Genomic DNA, 21,973 nt, shown 5'->3' on the forward strand with positions numbered 1-21,973 from the left:
AAGAGTTGTGTGTTGTCTTCTGTGTTGTGTTATTCCACTACTCTGTGTTGTGTTGTGTTGTGTTGTGTTGTGTTGTGTTGTGTTGTGTTACTCTGTGTATTGCAGTACCCCCCCCCCCTCCTGTCCCGTCGGGGCCGCGCATGCGCGTCGCCGCGGACCGAGTCCAGCACATGAAGTGTCGGAAGTTGAGCAGTGATTTAGCTCGGAGCTAACAGGCTAACAGGCTAGCAGCGGAGACTCGGTCCCAGCGACTCAAACTTGGTTTTTAACCCAGAAAAAGTAGTTTTGGTGGGAGCTTCCCCCCCGCAGTGGAGCCCTGAGCCCCGCCGATGGAAGAGAGCCGCTCCCCGGGGGGAGATGGAGCTGTGAGCCGCCGTTAAGCAGCTTTGACACAAGTTGTGATTGTTTTTTGGCGGAAAGATGGAGGCTGGTCGGGTGTAGCGGCGGCTGCGTTAGCTGCTCCCCGTCCTGCTGCTGCTGGGCCCGGCCTCTCTCCCGCTGTCTGCCCGCTGTCTGCCCGCTGTCCGCCGGGGCTGGAGACCCGCTGCCCGGCCTGGAGACCCGCTGCCCGGGGCCTGGTGAGTACCGAGGCCGGGGGGGACCGCTGGTTAACGGCTGAGTACGGCGCAGAGCGTCGGTGTGCGGAGCTAACGGAGCTAACGGGGCTAACGGGGCTAACGGGGCTAATGTAGCTTATTGAGGGTGTTAGCTTCGTGCTAACTAGCTGCCATTACACACACTGAGGTGACTCACAACACACACCAACACAAACACACACACTGTTAACAAAACACTAACACACACTGTTAACAACACACCCTAACACACTCACACACACGGACACACTAACACACTCCTCTGTCACATCGGTGTAATAGTTTCTAGGTGAGTTAAGTTAGTAAAGTTTGGTCTTTAACTAACTCTCATAACTCATAATAAGTTAGTAAATGAGTCAGTTGTGGTCAGTTGGTTGGTTAATGAGTTAGTTTAGTTAGTTAATGAGTTGGTTGGCTGGTTAGTTATAACACACACTGTTAACAAAACACTAACACACACTGTTAACAACACACACACGGACACACTAACACACACTCCTCTGTCACGTCGGTGTTTATAGTTTCTATGTGAGTTAGTAAAGTTTGTCTAACTCTCATAACTCATAATAAGTTAGTTAATGAGTCAGTTTAGATGATAAATGAGTCGGTTGGTTGGTTAATGAGTTAGTTTAGTTAGTTAATGAGTTGGCTGGTTAGTTAGTAAGTTATTTAGGTAATGAGTTACACACTAACACACACACGGACACACTAACACACTCCAGTGTTTCTAGTTTCTAGGTGAGTCAGTAAAGTTTGGTCTTTAACTCTCATAACTCTGGTGTTTGTGCTTCTGAGTTAGTTAATGACTTAGTTTAGTTAGTTAATGAGATAGTTAGGGTTAGTTTTTTGGTGAGTTAGTGGGTTGGTTGTCATAGTGACGGCTTAACTCTGTTGTTTTGGTTAAAACGACTAAAAAGGTGAAACACACATATAATATATAATAATATAATATAACATATTTAAAGTTTGCTTGTCAGTGAATCTGAGTTGAGTTTTCACTTCCTGCTCTGAAAACACACCAGGAAGTTAAACTGTTATTGATCATTGATGCCGATCACAACCAGAAAGCAGATCTGACTCATCGATTAATCACAATAACTATTGATAAGAGTTTCACCGATGATCGATCGATCTGATCAGAGCAGTTATCAGTGTTTAAAGGAGAATTCCGGTCATTTTTGACCCCTAAATCGTTGTCCTGATGGTCGCCCCCCAGTGTTGGTTGGAGCAAAAAACGCAACTAAAATTGATGTTACACCATGGCTACCCGGCGCTAGGGATAGCCACAACGCTAAAGTAAAGGGGCAATTCTTAGAGACACCACTGAACTCATATAGTGTAGAGTAGAAACAGTAGAAACTTTGTGTTTTTAACTCTGAAACATCCCAGAAAGACATTACTATCCCATCACAGAGAGAAACTAACACTTTGTCCTTGTTGAGATGATTTCATTACTAAAATAAACGGTCAGAGATATTCTGGGCATCACCACTGCACTGCTCCACCGGTTATTTTAGTACCAGAATAGCATCACAACAAGGACAAAGTGTTAGTTTCTCTCTGTGACGGGATAGTAATGTCTTTATGGGATGTTTCAGAGTTAAAAACACAAAGTCTATCCACCTTTTTCCGAACGTCTAAAACGTAGCCTGTTTTGCCAGTTTTGCTCTTCCGGTGGAATTGTATGTTTACGTTTCCATGGTTTCGGTAGTCGCGGTAAATGCATCGATTTCTTTTCTTTTCTTTTTTTTTTTTTTTTCTTCAATGTAAATCAGTAAAAGGCATGGATCATCACAGCAGCTTTTAACAGTGGATATCACACAGACTGACATCCGTGTTAACACCAGCGTTAATAGATCCATGATGCGTTTACCGTAACTATGACAATGACTGAAAACCATGGAAACGTAAACGTACAATTCCACCAAACCGGCAAAAACTGACTTCCAGGGTTCTTACAGATCCTTAAAAAGTCTTAAAAGGCATTGAATTCATTCATCTAAAAACAAGGCCTTGATTGGCATTAAAATGTCTTCAATCAATTTTTCAAAAGTCTTAAAAATGTTAACACTTGGTAAGTGGTATTTTATGGTTGTAATTAGTCTCAAATCTCTAAATAATTGGTAACATTTCGACATAGAGAAGTTAGTGGCGGCCGTCAACGCTAAATCTCTCACCGCCTCCAGCTCCCAAGTCAGTGTTTTTTTTTTTCTGGACTTTTTATGCATTTATTTTGAAAGGACAGCTGGAAAGAGACATTTATTTTGAAAGGACAGCTGGAAAGAGACATTTATTTTGAAAGGACAGCTGGAAAGAGACACAATCCAATGTTCATGTAGCAGTCACTTTACCTTGGATCACAGAGGAAAGTGGGTCAAATTGTCCCTAACCCTATAATGTAATTGATGTGGTGTTTTTTTGTTGTTTTTTTCTGCATTTGTGTTTATTGTGAAGTCGGTCTTAAATTTCATTTCAAGTGGCTTTAAAAAGGTCTTAAAAAGTCTTAAATTTAACTTGGCTTAAGCTGTAGGAACCCTGGGCTTCTGGTTTTGACCATAGATGACGTTCGGAAACTTGTGGATAGTGTTTCTACTGTTTCTACTCTCCACTATCTGAGTTCAGTGGTGTCTCTAAGGATTCCAGTCATGTACCACAGATATCTGATTGTTTTCTGACTGTTTGTTGTGGTTGAAAGAATTGCCCCTTTACTTTAGCGTTGTGGCTATCGCTAGCGTCGGGTAGCCATGGTGTAACATCAATGTTAGTCGCGTTTTTTGCTCCAACCAACACTGGGGGGTGACCATCGGGACAACGACTTAAGGGTCAAAAATGGACGGAATTCTCCTTTAATTACTCAACATTTGCTCCTAATCATCCAGGTGATCAATACATCCACTGATCGCTGATTATTGATCGTCAGTATCTGATAATAACAAGGATTCAAAGATCCAATCAGCTGTTATTGATCCAGACTCACTGATTATTGATGGATTGATTTAAAGAGAAGTGATGTGATGTCACTGTGATGTCACTGTGATGTCACTAGGGATGGACCGATGTGGTTTTTCCGGGGTTGATAAAGATACCGATTATTAGTCATCAAGGGAAGCGATAACAGACCTGGGATCAGACTGAAGACGGTTTGTTTCTCTGTTGAACGCGGTGATAAAAGACCTTTAATTTGTGAAGAATGAAGTTGAACTCAACTCAGACTCGATTCAGTCGTCGGGACAACGTCACCAGAAACACACCGAAACTTTTGGGCCAAAAACGTCATTTTGGGTTTTTATCTGAAAGGTTTTTTTATTTTAATAATCAGAATTAACATATCAACAACTCGTATAACCATCGATAAGTGGCGGTCTGAGAAGATGAAGAAGTAAAACTGTAATGAGGCAGATTCCAGTCATGTACCACAGATATCTGATCGGTTTCTGACTGTTTGTTGTGGTTATAAAGAATTGCCCCCATGGGTTAGCGTTGTGGCTATCGCTAGCGCCGGGTAGCCATGGTAACTCTGGTTTGCCTGCAGCAATTTTAGTCGCGTTTTTTGCTCCAACCAACACTGGGTGACCATCAGGACAACGATTTAGGGGTCAAAAATGGACGGAATTCTCCTTTAAACACTGATAACTGTTCTGATCAGATCGATCGATCATCGGTGAAACTCTTATCAATAGTTATTGTGATTAATCAACGAGTCAGATCTGCTTTCTGGTTGTGACCGGCATCAATGATCAATAACAGTTTTTCTGAAGCACTTTCAACATGTGAAAGTGTGTTTTATTATTATTTCTGTGGCCAACACGGCGGAGCGGCGCTCTGATCAGCACGGCTCAGAGAAGAGAAACTAACTCTGCAGGGTGTTTACCTTCAGTTTCATTCTAACCGTAGTTAAACAGCGTCGGACTAGGCTTGGGCGGTATTACGGTAATACCGTATATACTGCAGGTGTTTAAAAAAAGCAACGGTATCAGTTTCAATACCGTCATGAAAAAATGCAATGCACTTATACAGGAGATAAGGATTAAATATTAAATAAAAGTAATTTAATGTCTAAAATTGATTATATGTCCAGTAGCACTTATGTGTGGTTGAATTTTCAGTTAGTTTAATATGTTTTAGCCTACTTTTACCTGCTTGGCCCTTCATAATAAAAGCCCTATAGCCTTTCATATACAGTTCGGTCATATAGATTTTGATTTAATTTTGACAAGACAGGGCTCCAAATGTTGTTGTTTTTTTTTTCCTGCGACCAGTCGACCAATGAGATGTTGGTCTGCTAATGTTTAGCCCTAGTGTTCAGTTTCTGGTTGGTGAAGACACAAGCCAATGTTTGGTAATGACACTTACGTCATCATTTGTAATTAGTCACGGTAATACCGTATACCGTGGTACAATGTGGAGGAAGTTTGACGGTATCAAAATGTGGATACCGCCCAAGCCTAGTTGGGACTAGTTGTGATGTTAGATAAATGACTTGTAGCTGTAATTTACAGAGAGAGGAAGCTGCTGCTGGAAACCAAACCTGCTGATCAGAGCGGGCGGAGCCGCGGGGTCACATATTTATTTAATTATTTCACTCTTAAACACTTTGTTTACATTTAGTTATTTGAGCAGCTGAACATTTATTCATGAACCAGGTGAAGAAACCTGTTTATTATTATTTATTCATTTGATTTTGCAACTGTTCAGTGAAACAGCCGGTTTCAATAAAACTACCTGTGACTCGTCATATTCGACTTTGACTGAACATTTCCTCTCACTTTGAGGAAAAAAAAACATCGGGATGTATATCGTATATCCATATTCAGACTAAATATATGGGGATATAGGGTTTTTTTTTTTTTTCCTTCAATTTATTTTTCAAATCATTACAACAATTGAACAATGGACAAAACGAACTACAACAACAACAAAACAAAGCGACAGACATTCCAAGACATCCTAGTATTGGAAATTAAAGACAAGTAGGTTAATCATTTAAATAAATAAAAAAACAGCAGATGAGGTAGATTAAATTAAATTAACAAAATCAAATTAAATACATGAGAGAAGAAATAAATTAAGGCAGACAAGTTATTTCATATGATTTAAAAAAAATTCAGTAGCTGATATACATTTTTTGTTATAATCGACAAGTAGCAAAGATTCAAAATATTTTTTTAATTCAATTGAAAAAAAAGGAAATGATGGGGTAGATTTGGACCATTTTGCTTTGTGAATATGAAATTTGCCTAATAATATGAAGAGATTAATAATGTTAAATTTATTATTGGGAGAAGAGTAACCAAAAATAACGTTTTTTTCATTAAGGTGATAAGTAACAGAAGTTTTAACCAAAAGAAAATTTTTTACATCTTCCCAAAAAGTAATACAAAGTGGGCACTTGTAAAACAAATGAACAATACTTTCTCTATCCCCTCCACAAAAGGTACAACAGTCATAGGGTTAGTTAGAGTTAGAGCACTGGAAAAGAGAGTAGCGACACGCATTGGTCAAGTGGAAACGCCCCCTGGTGGCGGGATATGGGTATTGCAAATGCGCCCAAGAGCTGGCATCTCTGCAGTGTTGGTGAATGAGTAAGTGCGGTATTTTCAATAATTTAAGGACATTTATAGATCACCCACGTTGATAGCATAATCGTGGACCCTTTTACAGATAAATATTAACATATAGTGGCCATTATGTCACGAATGCTTGCTGTTTTAAATGATAAAGATAAGTCCACTAAAGTGTCATACCAGTTTGCGCGCTAAATTCAACTGTGTTAGCTAACTGTTCGCCACTTAAGCCTGTGTTTTCTTTAGTTTGTTTGTTTGGTCAAGCAAGTTATTGTGCTGCTGGCTTTTATTTTATTTCCATGCGAGGTTTTTTATGTTATTTATTTTGACAGCTGGTGGTTGCTTAGCAACGGTAAAGCGTCCGCTCGTCCCCTTCTGTGTTTGTCCGCTGTGTGACCGGTAACTGTAAACAGCTCCGTGCGTTTTTATTAATTATCATTTTTTTAATCAAAATTGGAGGAAAAACTTAACATAATACGTTTTGGGTTTGATTTTGTCACATTTTGTAATGGTTTTTAAGTGTTGTCATCTTTTATTTTGTGTGTTATATCTATGTTTATAAAAAAAAAAACAGTTGTTCAACACAATACAATTTAAATTTTGAAATAAATAAATTATAAACATAACTTAATATGACCAAGGCACCTAAAAGCAAAAACACAGCAGTTTTCATCAATTTACAAGCAAGTTGGCAACACACATACATTGGAGTGAATGGGTTTCTTGGGCAGATTTGCAATACCCATATCCTGCCACTAGGGGGAGAATAAAGTGACCACGGGAGTCTATGGTGGTGTCGCTACTCTCTTTTACAGTGCTCTAGTTAGAGTTAGTTAGCTACTGTGATGTCACTGTGATGTCAGTGTGATGTCACTGATGTGGGTGTGATGTCATGGCTGCAGGTGTGCGAGCAGCGTGGTGAAGCATGAGCGTCGTCCCTCAGGCTCTGAGGATGGGATCAGAGCAGCCCGAGGCCAGATCTAGGTGAGCATCCATCCCATCATCCCATCATCATCACCGGCCGTTCCCATGGCAACAACGCTGCTGCGATGACGTCATCATGTGGTTGTGTTGTTGTGTTGCAGACGTCACATGGTGCTGTGAAGAAGCCATGGGTAGCTGTCTAAGCTGTCCAGAGAAAGAGTCCATCCCCGACAACCACCAGAGCAAGTTCAAGGTAGGGCTGGAAACTTTCCATGGGAATTAACAGGAATAAATGGGAATTAACGGGAATATATGGGAATTAACGGGAATATATGGGAATTAACAGGAATATATGGGAATTAACGGGAATATATGGGAATTAACGGGAATATATGGGAATTAACAGGAATAAATGGGAATAAACAGGAATATATGGGAATTAACAGGAATAAATGGGAATTAACAGGAATATATGGGAATTAACAGGAATATATGGGAATTAACAGGAATATATGGGAATTAACAGGAATATATGAGAATTAACAGGAATAAATGGGAATAAACAGGAATATATGGGAATAAACAGGAATATATGGGAATTAACAGGAATATATGAGAATTAACAGGAATAAATGGGAATAAACAGGAATATATGGGAATAAACAGGAATATATGGGAATTAACAGGAATAAATGGGAATTAACAGGAATAAATGGGAATAAACAGGAATATATGGGAATTAACAGGAATAAATGGGAATTAACGGGAATATATGGGAATTAACGGGAATATATGGGAATTAACAGGAATATATGGGAATTAACGGGAATATATGGGAATTAACGGGAATATATGGGAATTAACAGGAATAAATGGGAATAAACAGGAATATATGGGAATTAACAGGAATAAATGGGAATTAACAGGAATATATGGGAATTAACAGGAATATATGGGAATTAACAGGAATATATGGGAATTAACAGGAATATATGAGAATTAACAGGAATAAATGGGAATAAACAGGAATATATGGGAATAAACAGGAATATATGGGAATTAACAGGAATATATGAGAATTAACAGGAATAAATGGGAATAAACAGGAATATATGGGAATAAACAGGAATATATGGGAATTAACAGGAATAAATGGGAATTAACAGGAATAAATGGGAATAAACAGGAATATATGGGAATTAACAGGAATATATGGGAATTAACAGGAATATATGGGAATTAACAGGAATAAATGGGAATTAACAGGAATATATGGGAATTAACAGGAATAAATGGGAATAAACAGGAATATATGGGAATTAACAGGAATAAATGGGAATTAACAGGAATATATGGGAATTAACAGGAATATATGAGAATTAACGGGAATATATGGGAATTAACAGGAATAAATGGGAATAAACAGGAATATATGGGAATTAACAGGAATAAATGGGAATTAACAGGAATATATGGGAATTAACAGGAATATATGGGAATTAACAGGAATATATGGGAATTAACAGGAATATATGAGAATTAACAGGAATAAATGGGAATAAACAGGAATATATGGGAATAAACAGGAATATATGGGAATTAACAGGAATATATGAGAATTAACAGGAATAAATGGGAATAAACAGGAATATATGGGAATAAACAGGAATATATGGGAATTAACAGGAATAAATGGGAATTAACAGGAATAAATGGGAATAAACAGGAATATATGGGAATTAACAGGAATAAATGGGAATTAACAGGAATATATGGGAATTAACAGGAATAAATGGGAATTAACAGGAATATATGGGAATTAACAGGAATAAATGGGAATAAACAGGAATATATGGGAATTAACAGGAATATATGGGAATTAACAGGAATAAATGGGAATTAACAGGAATATATGGGAATTAACAGGAATATATGAGAATTAACAGGAATAAATGGGAATAAACAGGAATATATGGGAATAAACAGGAATATATGGGAATTAACAGGAATAAATGGGAATTAACAGGAATAAATGGGAATTAACAGGAATAAATGGGAATAAACAGGAATATATGGGAATAAACAGGAATATATGGGAATTAACAGGAATATATGAGAATTAACAGGAATAAATGGGAATAAACAGGAATATATGGGAATAAACAGGAATATATGGGAATTAACAGGAATAAATGGGAATTAACAGGAATAAATGGGAATAAACAGGAATATATGGGAATTAACAGGAATAAATGGGAATTAACAGGAATATATGGGAATTAACAGGAATAAATGGGAATTAACAGGAATATATGGGAATTAACAGGAATAAATGGGAATAAACAGGAATATATGGGAATTAACAGGAATAAATGGGAATTAACAGGAATATATGGGAATTAACAGGAATATATGAGAATTAACGGGAATATATGGGAATTAACAGGAATAAATGGGAATAAACAGGAATATATGGGAATTAACAGGAATAAATGGGAATTAACAGGAATATATGGGAATTAACAGGAATATATGGGAATTAACAGGAATATATGGGAATTAACAGGAATATATGAGAATTAACAGGAATAAATGGGAATAAACAGGAATATATGGGAATAAACAGGAATATATGGGAATTAACAGGAATATATGAGAATTAACAGGAATAAATGGGAATAAACAGGAATATATGGGAATAAACAGGAATATATGGGAATTAACAGGAATAAATGGGAATTAACAGGAATAAATGGGAATAAACAGGAATATATGGGAATTAACAGGAATAAATGGGAATTAACAGGAATATATGGGAATTAACAGGAATAAATGGGAATTAACAGGAATATATGGGAATTAACAGGAATAAATGGGAATAAACAGGAATATATGGGAATTAACAGGAATATATGGGAATTAACAGGAATAAATGGGAATTAACAGGAATATATGGGAATTAACAGGAATATATGAGAATTAACAGGAATAAATGGGAATAAACAGGAATATATGGGAATAAACAGGAATATATGGGAATTAACAGGAATAAATGGGAATTAACAGGAATAAATGGGAATTAACAGGAATAAATGGGAATAAACAGGAATATATGGGAATAAACAGGAATATATGGGAATTAACAGGAATATATGAGAATTAACAGGAATAAATGGGAATAAACAGGAATATATGGGAATAAACAGGAATATATGGGAATTAACAGGAATAAATGGGAATTAACAGGAATAAATGGGAATAAACAGGAATATATGGGAATTAACAGGAATAAATGGGAATTAACAGGAATATATGGGAATTAACGGGAAATAACAGGAATAAATGGGAATTAACGGGAATAAATGGGAATTAACAGGAATAAATCGGAAATGTACAAAATTGAAGGTTATATATTTTATAATATTTTACTCACCATTCATGTTTTTGTTGTTCAGTAAAATATTCGATTGTTCATACAAGAATTAAAACTTGATAAAGAATAGAAATAGAATAGAATAAAAACTTTATTAATCCCCCAAGGGGATACGAGACAGGCACACAAAAAGGTAACCTATCACTAATAAATAAAATAAGTAGATAAAAATAAATAAGGCTTATGAGTTAATAAAGTGCTTGGATCTCTCTGTGTGTGTGTGTGTGTGTGTGTGTGTGTGTGTGTGTGTGTGCTCACGCTCAAGCACCATTGAACAGTCCGATGGCTGTGGGAAGAAAGGAGCGTTCTACTCACAAATAAATCAGTTGAAATGTCATGTTTTTTTAATTTTATTATTTTGCATGGATCTCAGCTTATGACAAAACAAAATACTTTACAAATGTATGTTTAGATATGATACAGTTTATGATACAGTCACGTACAGCAGCCGCTCTAGCAGCTGGTTGCAGTTGTATATTCCCAACATTGGGACTGAGCTCGGGAGATCGGCCTTCTCAGCTTCTGCCCCACACATCTGGAATCATCTACAACTAATATAACTCTTCAGTTAAACTCAATTGTCCCATTCAATCACTTCAAATTATTAATTAATAATTCCCTGTCTTCCGTTTGTAATTGTTTCCTCTGATGTCTTCTGTCCTTTACTGTATTTTATTGTGTATATCTGTTATGTTTTGTTTGTTTTGCTCTGCTTGCCTCAGTGTATTAACGAGTTTAAATAAAGGTAGCTAAACTAAACTCATTTAAATTACCCCCAATTTCCAGTTAATTCCCATAAATTCCCTTAAATTCCCAATTATTCCCATAAATTCCCATAATTCCCATGGAAAGTTTCCAATTTGGAATATTTCCAAAATTCCCCAGCTAAACTTTCCATGGAAAAGTTTCTGTAAATTAACCAGAAATTTACCAGAAATGTTCCACCCCCTTTGCAACCCTAGTCAGATGTCATAGTGTTGTCATGGTGACGGCCTGTGGTTGAGGGATAAATGGGAATAAACAGGAATAAATCCGAAATGTACAAAATTGAAGGCTATATATTTTATAATATTTTACTCACCATTCATGTTTTTGTTGTTCACTAAAAGAATTGATTGTTCATACAAGAATTAAAACTTGATAAAGTTCTACTCGCAAATAAATCAGTTGAAATGTTTTTTAAATTGTATTATTTTGCCTGGATGTCTAGCTGCTTATGACAAAACAAAATACTTTACAAATGTATGTTTAGATATGATACAGTTAATTTAAATTAGCCCCAATTTCCAGTTAATTCCCATAAATTCCCAATTATTCCCATAAATTCCCATAAATTCCCATAATTCCCATGGAAAGTTTCCAATTTGGAATATTTCCAAAATTCCCCAGCTTAACGGTAACTTCCCATGGAAAAGTTTCTGGAAATTTACCAGAAATGTTCCACCCCTTTGCCACTCTAGTCAGATGTGATGGTGTTGTCGTGGTGTTGTCGTGGTGACCGTCTCTCTGGGCCGTTGCCAGGTGATCAACGTGGACGACGATGGGAACGAGCTGGGGTCGGGCGTCATGGAGCTGACCGACGCCGAGCTCGTCCTGCACACGCATCGCCGTGACGACGTGCGGTGGCCGTACCTCTGCCTGCGTCGCTACGGTTACGACTCCAACCTGTTCTCCTTCGAGAGCGGCCGCCGCTGCCAGACGGGACAAGGTGCGTTACATTAAAGGGACAGTACCATTTTTATTTTGTGTGTTAAATTAAAGGGATAGTATCATTTTTTTAAAGTGTGGTTGTATGATCTCCAAATAGCCACTAAGTACTTTAATTGCAGTAGAAGACTCTCTGCACTCCTCCCGTTAGCAACGCCAGCCCATAATAGCCCTGCCCAGAGATTTACAACATACAGTGTTGTGAACAGACCCAAAGAAACGGCCTATTTTCACGGCCTGAAAGAGGTTTTAACCCTCTAGGCGCCGGAGTTTATTTAGGAAAATATTAAGTTTGGATTTCAGGATTTCAGGAGGCTGTAGCTTTTAAATGGTCAGAGATAAATCTATGGTGTAAATGAGAAAAATATTCACAATGACCTAAAGTTTGTGATGGGAGTAAATGTTCTCATCTAATTTGCATATTGTGACCTCACTGCGTCGCAGCCCCATTGGATTACGTGACTTCCAGTAAAACTGAATTTGGAACATATTTACACAGGAAAAAAAGTTATATTGACGTCTCATCCTCAAAGTAAAGGAACGGGGGTGTGATTGGAGCATTTACAGGCCCGTGTGTGTGTGGTGTGTCGGGGGGGCGCACCATGGATGTATTGCGCACGGTGTTTAGTTCACTTCCTGGTCGCTCCGAGCTGCGTGAGCCGCGTGAGAAAAAGCGGAGAGCCTGTGCACCAATCAAACTTTTTTCTCTCAGATATTTTGCAGAAAAACACACCCACAAATGACGGGAGGATTGAAGCTGAACGTGTTCGCCATCTAGTGGTACCAAGCAGTAACAATACAGGGCAGTAGATTTAAAGATATGGGCTGTTTCATCCAAGCATGCAGCCAATAATGCGACTTTGAAGGGCTGGAAAAAATTATATTATAGTGAACAATGGAACTGTGTATTTTTTTTTCAGGTAAAACCTCTTTTAGGCCGTGAAAATAGGCCGTTTCTTTGGGTCTGTTCACAACACTGTATGTTGTAAATCTCTGGGCAGGGCTATTATGGGCTGGCGTTGCTAACGGGAGGAGTGCAGAGAGTCTTCTACTGCAGTTAAAGTACTTAGGGCAGTGTTTTTCAACCTTGGGGTCGGGACCCCACGTGGGGTCGCCTGAAATGTCTAGTAAATGATCAAAATTAAAAAAAAGACTTGATTTAAAATATTTTTTTCAAGTAATTATACAACACGGACAATGTTAAACAACTGTATTCTATAGGTCAAAGTAAATAAACGTATAAAACATATAAAATCTAAGCTGGTGCATCTTGATTGACGGTCGCCAGAAGTTTGTGATGTCAAAATGGGGTCACGAGCCAAAAAAGGTTGAGAACCACTGACTGAGGGGCTATTTGTAGATCATACAACCCCACTTTTGTGTGGTTAAATGCTACTATCCCTTTAAAGTCTCGCTGAGGGGGGCGTGGTCTCCAGAGCGGTAACCGTGGTAACGTGTGCTTCCTGTCTCAGGTATCTTTGCCTTCAAATGTTCGCGGGCGGAGGAAATCTTCAACCTGCTGCAGGAGGTGATGCACAGTCACAGCATCAGTGTTGTCGAGGAGGCCGTCATCGAGACACACACACACACTCCTGCAGGTACACACACACACACACACACACACACACACACACACACACACACACACCTTATTTAAAGAGCTCTTAGAAATAAAAACACATTGTTGTTAATTGACCATAAAACACACAGGTCAAGTGCAACAGAATATGAACTAGTGATGTCACCGTTACAGGTTGTCTTGGTGATTATTGTCAGAGGAATAATCAACGATTATTATATTAAATAATTTTACAACACTATGAATGTGTAAAATCAACTAGAGAATTCATTTCCTGAAGGAAAGCTGGAAGCTGAATAAATTGTTGAAACAAAGCTGAATTAAGTGAAGAAACTGCTGAAGAAATCTTGAAAAGATGAAACAATATATGAAGAGTAGAACATGTAAGAAGGAGGCAGTATGAAATGGTTGGACATAACTTGAATTGTTGAAGATTAGTATGAAGAAATTGAAAGGCTGAAGTCTAGAAAATATTGTTGAACCATTGCTAACTCATTGAGTGCCGCGCTCCTTTCCAAAGTTTTAGTCAAGTGTACCGGCAAATTAGACCATATTTGACTTTTTATTTTAGAGCCATAGTGTATTCTATATTATTGCCACCAACACATACTGTAGCTCATTTGAAAGGTTTAACTTTATCCTTCAAATGGCCACAAACCGTTTGTTTCTACGTGCCTCCGTTCCTGAGAAAAGTCAAGCTAAACATGGCTGGGTTTCACCAAAATCCCTCCTTTTTTTCTAGAAAAGGAGATAGAGCGTCTTTTATGAAAGGTGCGCTGTTTGTGCCTGTCGCTCTTCAGACACTCGCATTTCTGGATCAAAGGGCTCGTGTAAGATAAATATACACAACAATTGTTGTTCTATTCACAAAACCACCATCGGGGGCGGGGGGGGCGCCACTAAACAGCAATAACACAGACGCACCGTGCCGTGTCACAGCCTCTCGCCGCGGAACGTGAGGCTCTGCCGGCCACAGCGGCTCGCGAACACCGGTCCCGCCGGTGGTCGCGGTCCTTCTGTGGTACGGGTCGGTGGTGCCGGTCTGCTTTGGTCCAGAGACCATCAGATTTTACCGCGGGAGGACTTTGGGGAGGACACGGTGTTGCTCCAGATGAAGACCGGGCGGGACAGTGGGCTGAGAGCTTCCTGGTTCTGCTCTGAGCTGCTGCAGCCTCGCGGGTGAGAGCAGAGCAGCAGCGGAGCAGCTGCTGCATCCACATGCAGAACTCCTTTTGCAGAAGCCGAGTTATGATAAAAACTTCCAGATCATGAGCTGTCATGTGACTTTGATCGTCATCTATTTCAGTTCTCCTCGTCGTAGAGTCCCCAAATTTACATATAATGTGTATTAAAGTGTCTATTTTCATAATTTAAAAAAAAAGCAAAAAACGAAAAATTTCGTTTTTGGCACTCAACGCATGGGAACGAAAAACGAGAAATTACGTGGTTGGCACTCAATGAGTTAATATAGATGAAACAATAACTGAAGAGTAAAAGTAGAATAATATAGAAGTAGTTAAAATCTGCTTAAGGGAAGAAGAAGTAAGAATGACTGCATCATATCTGAAGGGTAAAAGTAGAACATGTCATAGTAGAAATGTTAAAAAAAGTTTGAGGAAAATGTTGAAGGATTGAAATCTGAAATAGGTGAGAAAAGATTTAAACTTATAAGAAGGATTTCTATGAAATGTTTTGAAAATTGTTTGAATACTCAAAATGTGCCCCCCCCCCCTCCAGCTCCAGGCTACTCCGTGCCCTCGGTGCCTAACGGTGTGACCAGGATCCCCTCGGTGGGCGAGGCCCCGTCTCACGCCTCCAGCCGCCACCCGTCGGTGGCCAGCACCCGGCTGCCGTCGGTGGGGGAGGAGTCAACGCACCCTCTGCTGGTGGCCGACGACGCGGTGAGAGACTCCTTATGACTAATAACTAACCATCCATTATGAGAGTACTCAGGCGTTACCAAAAATGAAAAGCCTTTTGCAGCGCCTCGCACATGCTGCAACAACTGACAGACACACAGCCTCTTTTAAATGCACCGAGTCCTGACAAATAACATCAGTCATCCAACCAAATTAACTCTACAGGACAACATTCACAGGAAAGACTGTCAGAAATATGCCACATAGCGGTTTTTTTTTTTTTTGATCGCAGAACTGATCAAAATTCAGGAGTTGCCGTGAATCCCTCTCAGCGGCTTCACTGCTCGATCTGTCTGTCAGTTTGAACGGAGGGAGGCTGGCGAGACGTGAACTTCCTGTCTTGTGTGTAATAAAAGTTAAAAATGCGGTAGATACTGTTATCACACTGCTGCTACGGCAGCTATGGAGTAGAGATGGGGCTGGACCGGGGGAGAACTGAGCTGCTGCTGCCCAGAGGGAGCTGCTGCTTGTTGCTGCTGGAGAAGCAGCTCCGTACGTGGAGCTGATCTATGGGCCCTTCAATTAGAAGTGGATTTTTTGTGGTCGACAGAAGCTTATGACCAAAGCAGTGTGCATTTTACCGTTATGTTCTTGTCCTTTTCGCTGGCGAATTGAAACGCACGCGCACACACACACAGGCAACGTAGGTCGGCAGGGCACAGACGCATCACAGCGCTGCGCCTCGGCTGACACATCCGCAGGTTGCACAGTAGCCGACTGTCTGATAAAAAGCAGCTGCGGTCGGGATTTTCCTTTCTTTATCTGGCGAAAAGTAACGGATTACTTTAAAAAAAAAAACTAATGCCTGCCACACACATAAAGATAATCGGGCTGATTTTGCCCCGATTTTCCCCCTTCCGACCACGGACAGACACCGCCCGATTATCTTAAGGTCTTAAGATTATCTTATAAGATTCTCTTGTAGTGTGTGGTGTGTTAGAGTCAAAATTCCCCCGACAATCGGCTCGGAAAACGTTCGGCGCCGATAATCGTAAGTATTAAACATGTTCAATATTTACGATTATCGGGGCCGACTTCGGTGGCCGTTTCTATCAGAAGTCATCTTGTGTGTGGAGAGCCGGTGTTGTGCGGAGAAGCGCCTGCTCACCGAGCTCTGCATGCTGCTCGCGGCAACAAGCCACTTCTCCACACAGCACCGGCCACCTCACAGAGCCACGGTGCAGCCCTGGTGTTACATGAGGTTCACACAGACATTCACGCACACAGGAGATTTCCTGAAGCCGATAGCAAAGACAGTAGCGCTCGTAGCCAGCAACAGCCGGCAATACAGCAGCAACGATCATGTGACCGCCGCTCACAGCCCGTCATGTGACAGCGCACGGCTCCCTATTGGACAGCCGCTTGACTGCTCGGTGTCCGGAGCCACAGACACACACAGATGGGATCGTTGTAAAGGCTGAAGTGTCCCGCTTTCATTAAAAAAAAATTACGTCGCTCTCATTGTCCATTCCGGAAATAGACCCGAAAGAGTAGCTACAACGACAACCCTGGTATCGCTGTAGCTGAAAAATCTTAATGTGTGTGGTGAGCTGTGTTTGGAATATCGCAGCACACCACACACAATACGATCAAAACTGTTCAATCACAGATTTTTTATCTTCATGTGTGGGGTCTTTCACAGATAATAAATCGGTTGAGATTTATAAAATCTTTATGTGTGTGGCAGGCTTAAGTCACTGATTATTCAACTCACAAAACTAACGCGTTACGTTACACGAAAAAAGTAATTAAAGTACTCTAACTCGTTACTTTGTAACGCGTTACCCACAACACTGCTAGAAACACAGAGTCTGATGCGTTATAACACGGTTCCCCAATTAGTTTTCGGCGAGGGCCAAAAAATGTGAAGTGTGCCAAGCCGAGGGCCAAAACCTCCAGTTTTTTTCCCACCGTGCCAGTAAAAGTAGATTTTTTTTTGTGCAGATAATGTTGCTGCTAGCCTATCACTGTTGATAAAACTGAAGAAAAGCGTAGTACATTCTAGAAGTAATAATTTAGGCATGGGAGTCTCTAAGGGTCAAACAAGAAAAAATGCACTCCTGAAAAACAGCCACTGCTGTTTATAAAATAAAAGCATCGTAGCATTTTAGAGCAGCCACATAGAGGTGTGACATAAAGGAAGACAACGAGAAGGGAGCAGCAGTTGTGTGTGGAATATAATCTGATATTCACAATGGCAAAAAGAAATGCTTTTTTAGCTAGAGACACACTCCTCCTTCCAGTCACTTTCCCACCTTTTGGTGCAGGTCATGTGATTAATCAGCCTACCTGAGGGCGCGAGCCGGCAGCGTGTCTGGTGTGTGTGTGAACGACACAATGGGTTAACATGGCCCGGTGTGTCTAACAGTGGGCTAATATACAGGACAAAAATGCCAAATTTCTCCCGCTCCGGGATTCGATCCCTGCTCAGCTGCGTGGGAGCCAACTGCTTTATCCACTGTACTGCCACAGCAATCAACCCCCTGCTTTATGACAGCACCTTTAACCAACTTTTAGAAATGACACACCTTTTTTCAGGTTGGGAATGACGCCCCTTTTTCAAAAATAATTAAGGAAAACATTAAAGTAAACGTTCGGAATGGGCAGGGCATGAAATTGGCACCCGCCAACACGCCGAATGCGGGTAACTTTTGTGATTGGCGGGTGAAACTGTCAATCTACCTGCCACATTGGCGTGTAGCCAATAAGACAAAAACAACATTGAGCAAGTGTTGTGTTGTTGACCAATCAGGTAGCCTACTGTATGTGTACCTGCCTTTTTTTTGGCACCTTGAGTACTGAAAAAATACAACTTTTCCCCCGTCGGACCGTGTCGACTCCTGTCGGGAAAGACGCGGACATTATACACGCACCTGAACACGCTCGGTTCGGCTACAGTCGAGCTCGCGGGAGCTTGACGGGATCGCTGGCGGCTCGCGCACCGAATGAAGTAGTGACCGGTGTAGCTACCAAATAAATGAAGTAGTGACCGGTGTAGCTACCAAATAAATGAAGTAGTGACCGGTGTAGCTACCAAATAAATGCAGTAGTGACCGGTGTAGCTACCAAATAAATGAAGTAGTGACCGGTGTAGCTACCAAATAAATGCAGTAGTGACCGGTGTAGCTACCAAATAAATGCAGTAGTGACCGGTGTAGCTACCAAATAAATGCAGTAGTGACCGGTGTAGCTACCAAATAAATGAAGTAGTGACCGGTGTAGCTACCAAATAAATGAAGTAGTGACCGGTGTAGCTACCAAATAAATGAAGTAGTGACCGGTGTAGCTACCAAATAAATGAAGTAGTGACCGGTGTAGCTACCAAATAAATGCAGTAGTGACCGGTGTAGCTACCAAATAAATGAAGTAGCGACCGGTGTAGCTACCAAATAAATGAAGTAGCGACCGGTGTAGCTACCAAATAAATGAAGTAGTGACCGGTGTAGCTACCAAATAAATGAAGTAGTGACCGGTGTAGCTACCAAATAAATGAAGTAGTGACCGGTGTAGCTACCAAATAAATGAAGTAGTGACCGGTGTAGCTACCAAATAAATGCAGTAGTGACCGGTGTAGCTACCAAATAAATGAAGTAGTGACCGGTGTAGCTACCAAATAAATGCAGTAGTGACCGGTGTAGCTACCAAATAAATGCAGTAGTGACCGGTGTAGCTACCAAATAAATGCAGTAGTGACCGGTGTAGCTACCAAATAAATGAAGTAGTGACCGGTGTAGCTACCAAATAAATGAAGTAGTGACCGGTGTAGCTACCAAATAAATGAAGTAGTGACCGGTGTAGCTACCAAATAAATGAAGTAGTGACCGGTGTAGCTACCAAATAAATGCAGTAGTGACCGGTGTAGCTACCAAATAAATGAAGTAGCGACCGGTGTAGCTACCAAATAAATGAAGTAGCGACCGGTGTAGCTACCAAATAAATGAAGTAGTGACCGGTGTAGCTACCAAATAAATGAAGTAGTGACCGGTGTAGCTACCAAATAAATGAAGTAGTGACCGGTGTAGCTACCAAATAAATGAAGTAGTGACCGGTGTAGCTACCAAATAAATGAAGTAGTGACCGGTGTAGCTACCAAATAAATGCAGTAGTGACCGGTGTAGCTACCAAATAAATGTGTCGCGGCTTCCACAGACTCCCACAACAAACGTCAGAGCAAATTTCCTAACAAGCGTTATAAACTGACCACAGACTCTGGATAGCGAGGCTAATTTCTGTTAGCCCGTCTATGGTGTTTTACATTATACGTTAGCATTAAGCTAGTGGACTTTCTGCTTAGTTGTGTGTTGTGTGTTGCAGGTCCACACCTACGTGAACACCACCGGCCTCCTGGAGGAGCAGCCCAGTCCTCTGACGGTCACCACGCCGCTGGAGAGTCCCACGTCTCCCCACTGCCCCCCCACCCCCCCTCCTCCCCCGCGGCTGCGCTCCGACCCCCCGCCGCCGCCGCCGCCGCCCCCGGCCCCGCCCCCCCCGCCGCCGGAGGAGCCGGTGGTTCTGCTGGAGCCGCAGGGCGTTCGCTTCGTGCTCGGTCCGACGCCGGTGCAGCGGCGGCAGCAGGAGCAGAAGGAGGCGGAGCCAGAGACTAACGGCCACGCCCCCGAGGCGCCGGCCGAGCCCGGCCCCGGCCCTGCCGCCGCCCCCCCCGCCGCGGCGCCGCCACCACACTCCAACGGCTCCTCCTCCTCCGTCACCGCGGCGCCGGCCGCTCGCCGCCACCGGCCGCCGCCGCTCACTCCCGACCTGCAGAACGTCAACAACTCGGCTCAACGCCGCACGGCGCTGCTCGACTACGAGAACCTGCCGGCGCTGCCGCCGGTGTGGGAGGCGCGGAAACCCAGCGCCGAGGAGGACGAGGCCGGCGGCGGCGGTAGCAGCGTTAGCGGCGTTAGCAGCGTTAGCGGCGGCGTTAGCGGCCTGAAGACGCCGTCCCTGAACGGCTACAACCACCACCACCTGCTGCACCACTCCTACTCCCACCCGCTGTCCGCCGCCCTCGAGCCGTCGCACAACTACGTGAACACGGAGAACGTGACGGCGCCGCTCAGCGCCCACCGGCCCGACACGGCCCGTCGCCGTGCCGACGGACCCACCATCTTCAACTTCGACTTCCGGCGGCCGGCGCCGCCCGGCCTCGAGCCGCCGAAGACGCTCAACTACATCGAGGTGGAGATGGACGCCGGCGGCGGCGGGAACAGAGGCGCCTCGGACGGCAGCAACCCCCACACCCCCCGCACCCCCACCTCGCCGTTGCCCCCGACGACGCCCACCCGCCGGAACGAGGTCTACGCCCTCATCGACATCGAACGCACCGCCGCCATGTCCAACCTGCAGAAGGCGCGGCCGCGCGACGACGGCACGTCGCGCAAGACGAGACACAACAGCACGGAGCTGCCGACCAAGAGCACGGCGTGAGCGGCGGCGTCGCCACGGCTACAGACTCACCTGACTTCCTGTGAGGTCACGGCTCAGGTCGACCTGAGGTCACGGAGCGAACGGACTCTGAGTGACGATGATGACGATGATGTAATAGACTCATTCCTTATATGGTACAGATCAGTATTACTGAACAAAGCATTCCATTTAGCCTTTTATATGATTCACTACAAGCTGCTGTCACTCACTATCACACAGTGTGTTACTGTACAGTAGAGCTGCACAATAAATGACTGTGTTTTTACTGGGCCGAGTCTGTGTCACACACACACACACACACACACACACACACACACACACACACACACACAGATATCTAGATTATTATTGTGTACTAGATTAGAGTGTGATGATGAAGGCCAGGGGAGGAAGTGTATAGGTAGTGTTAGCCTGCCTCCACCTAAAGTCGCTAATTAGCTTAGCTCAAACACTGGAAGTGTATAGGTAGTGTTAGCCTGCCTCCACCTAAAGTCACTAATTAGCTTAGCTCAAACACTGGAAGTGTATAGGTAGTGTTAGCCTGCCTCCACCTAAAGTCGCTAATTAGCTTAGCTCAAACACTGGAAGTGTATAGGTAGTGTTAGCCTGCCTCCACCTAAAGTAGCTAATTAGCTTAGCTCAAACACTGGAAGTGTATAGGTAGCGTTAGCCTGCCTCCACCTAAAGTCGCTAATTAGCTTAGCTCAAACACTAGAAGTGTATAGGTAGCGTTAGCCTGCCTCCACCTAAAGTCGCTAATTAGCTTAGCTCAAACACTGGAAGTGTATAGGTAGTGTTAGCCTGCCTCCACCTAAAGTAGC

General features: G+C 42.1%; 1 protein-coding gene across 1 annotated transcript; it reads left to right on the forward strand.

Moving 5' to 3' along the window:
* Positions 1–191: 191 nt before the first annotated feature.
* LOC146986681 (fibroblast growth factor receptor substrate 2-like) lies at positions 192–21,417 on the forward strand. Its single transcript, XM_085780330.1, has 7 exons — positions 192–578; positions 7,063–7,144; positions 7,246–7,337; positions 12,039–12,225; positions 13,697–13,822; positions 15,541–15,704; positions 20,037–21,417. The coding sequence occupies exons 3-7, from the start codon at positions 7,272–7,274 to the stop codon at positions 21,150–21,152; spliced, it is 1,659 nt and encodes a 552-aa protein (XP_085636456.1). The 5' UTR covers positions 192–578; positions 7,063–7,144; positions 7,246–7,271; the 3' UTR covers positions 21,153–21,417.
* Positions 21,418–21,973: the final 556 nt, after the last annotated feature.

This window comes from Trachurus japonicus, chromosome 6, assembly GCF_045865225.1.
Source record: "Trachurus japonicus isolate A0001 chromosome 6, Traja_1.0".
NCBI lineage: Eukaryota > Metazoa > Chordata > Actinopteri > Carangiformes > Carangidae > Trachurus > Trachurus japonicus.

What these genes read in the sequence shown, in the direction of transcription:
- LOC146986681 (XM_085780330.1), top strand. Translation starts at nt 7,272, where the DNA reads ATGGGTAGCTGTCTAAGCTGTCCAGAGAAAGAGTCCATCCCCGACAAC. An exon ending in CCGCTGCCAGACGGGACAAG is followed by an intron (nt 12,226 to 13,696) that starts GTGCGTTACATT and finishes TTCCTGTCTCAG; the next exon opens with GTATCTTTGCCTTCAAATGT. An exon ending in ACACACACACACTCCTGCAG is followed by an intron (nt 13,823 to 15,540) that starts GTACACACACAC and finishes CCCCCCCTCCAG; the next exon opens with CTCCAGGCTACTCCGTGCCC.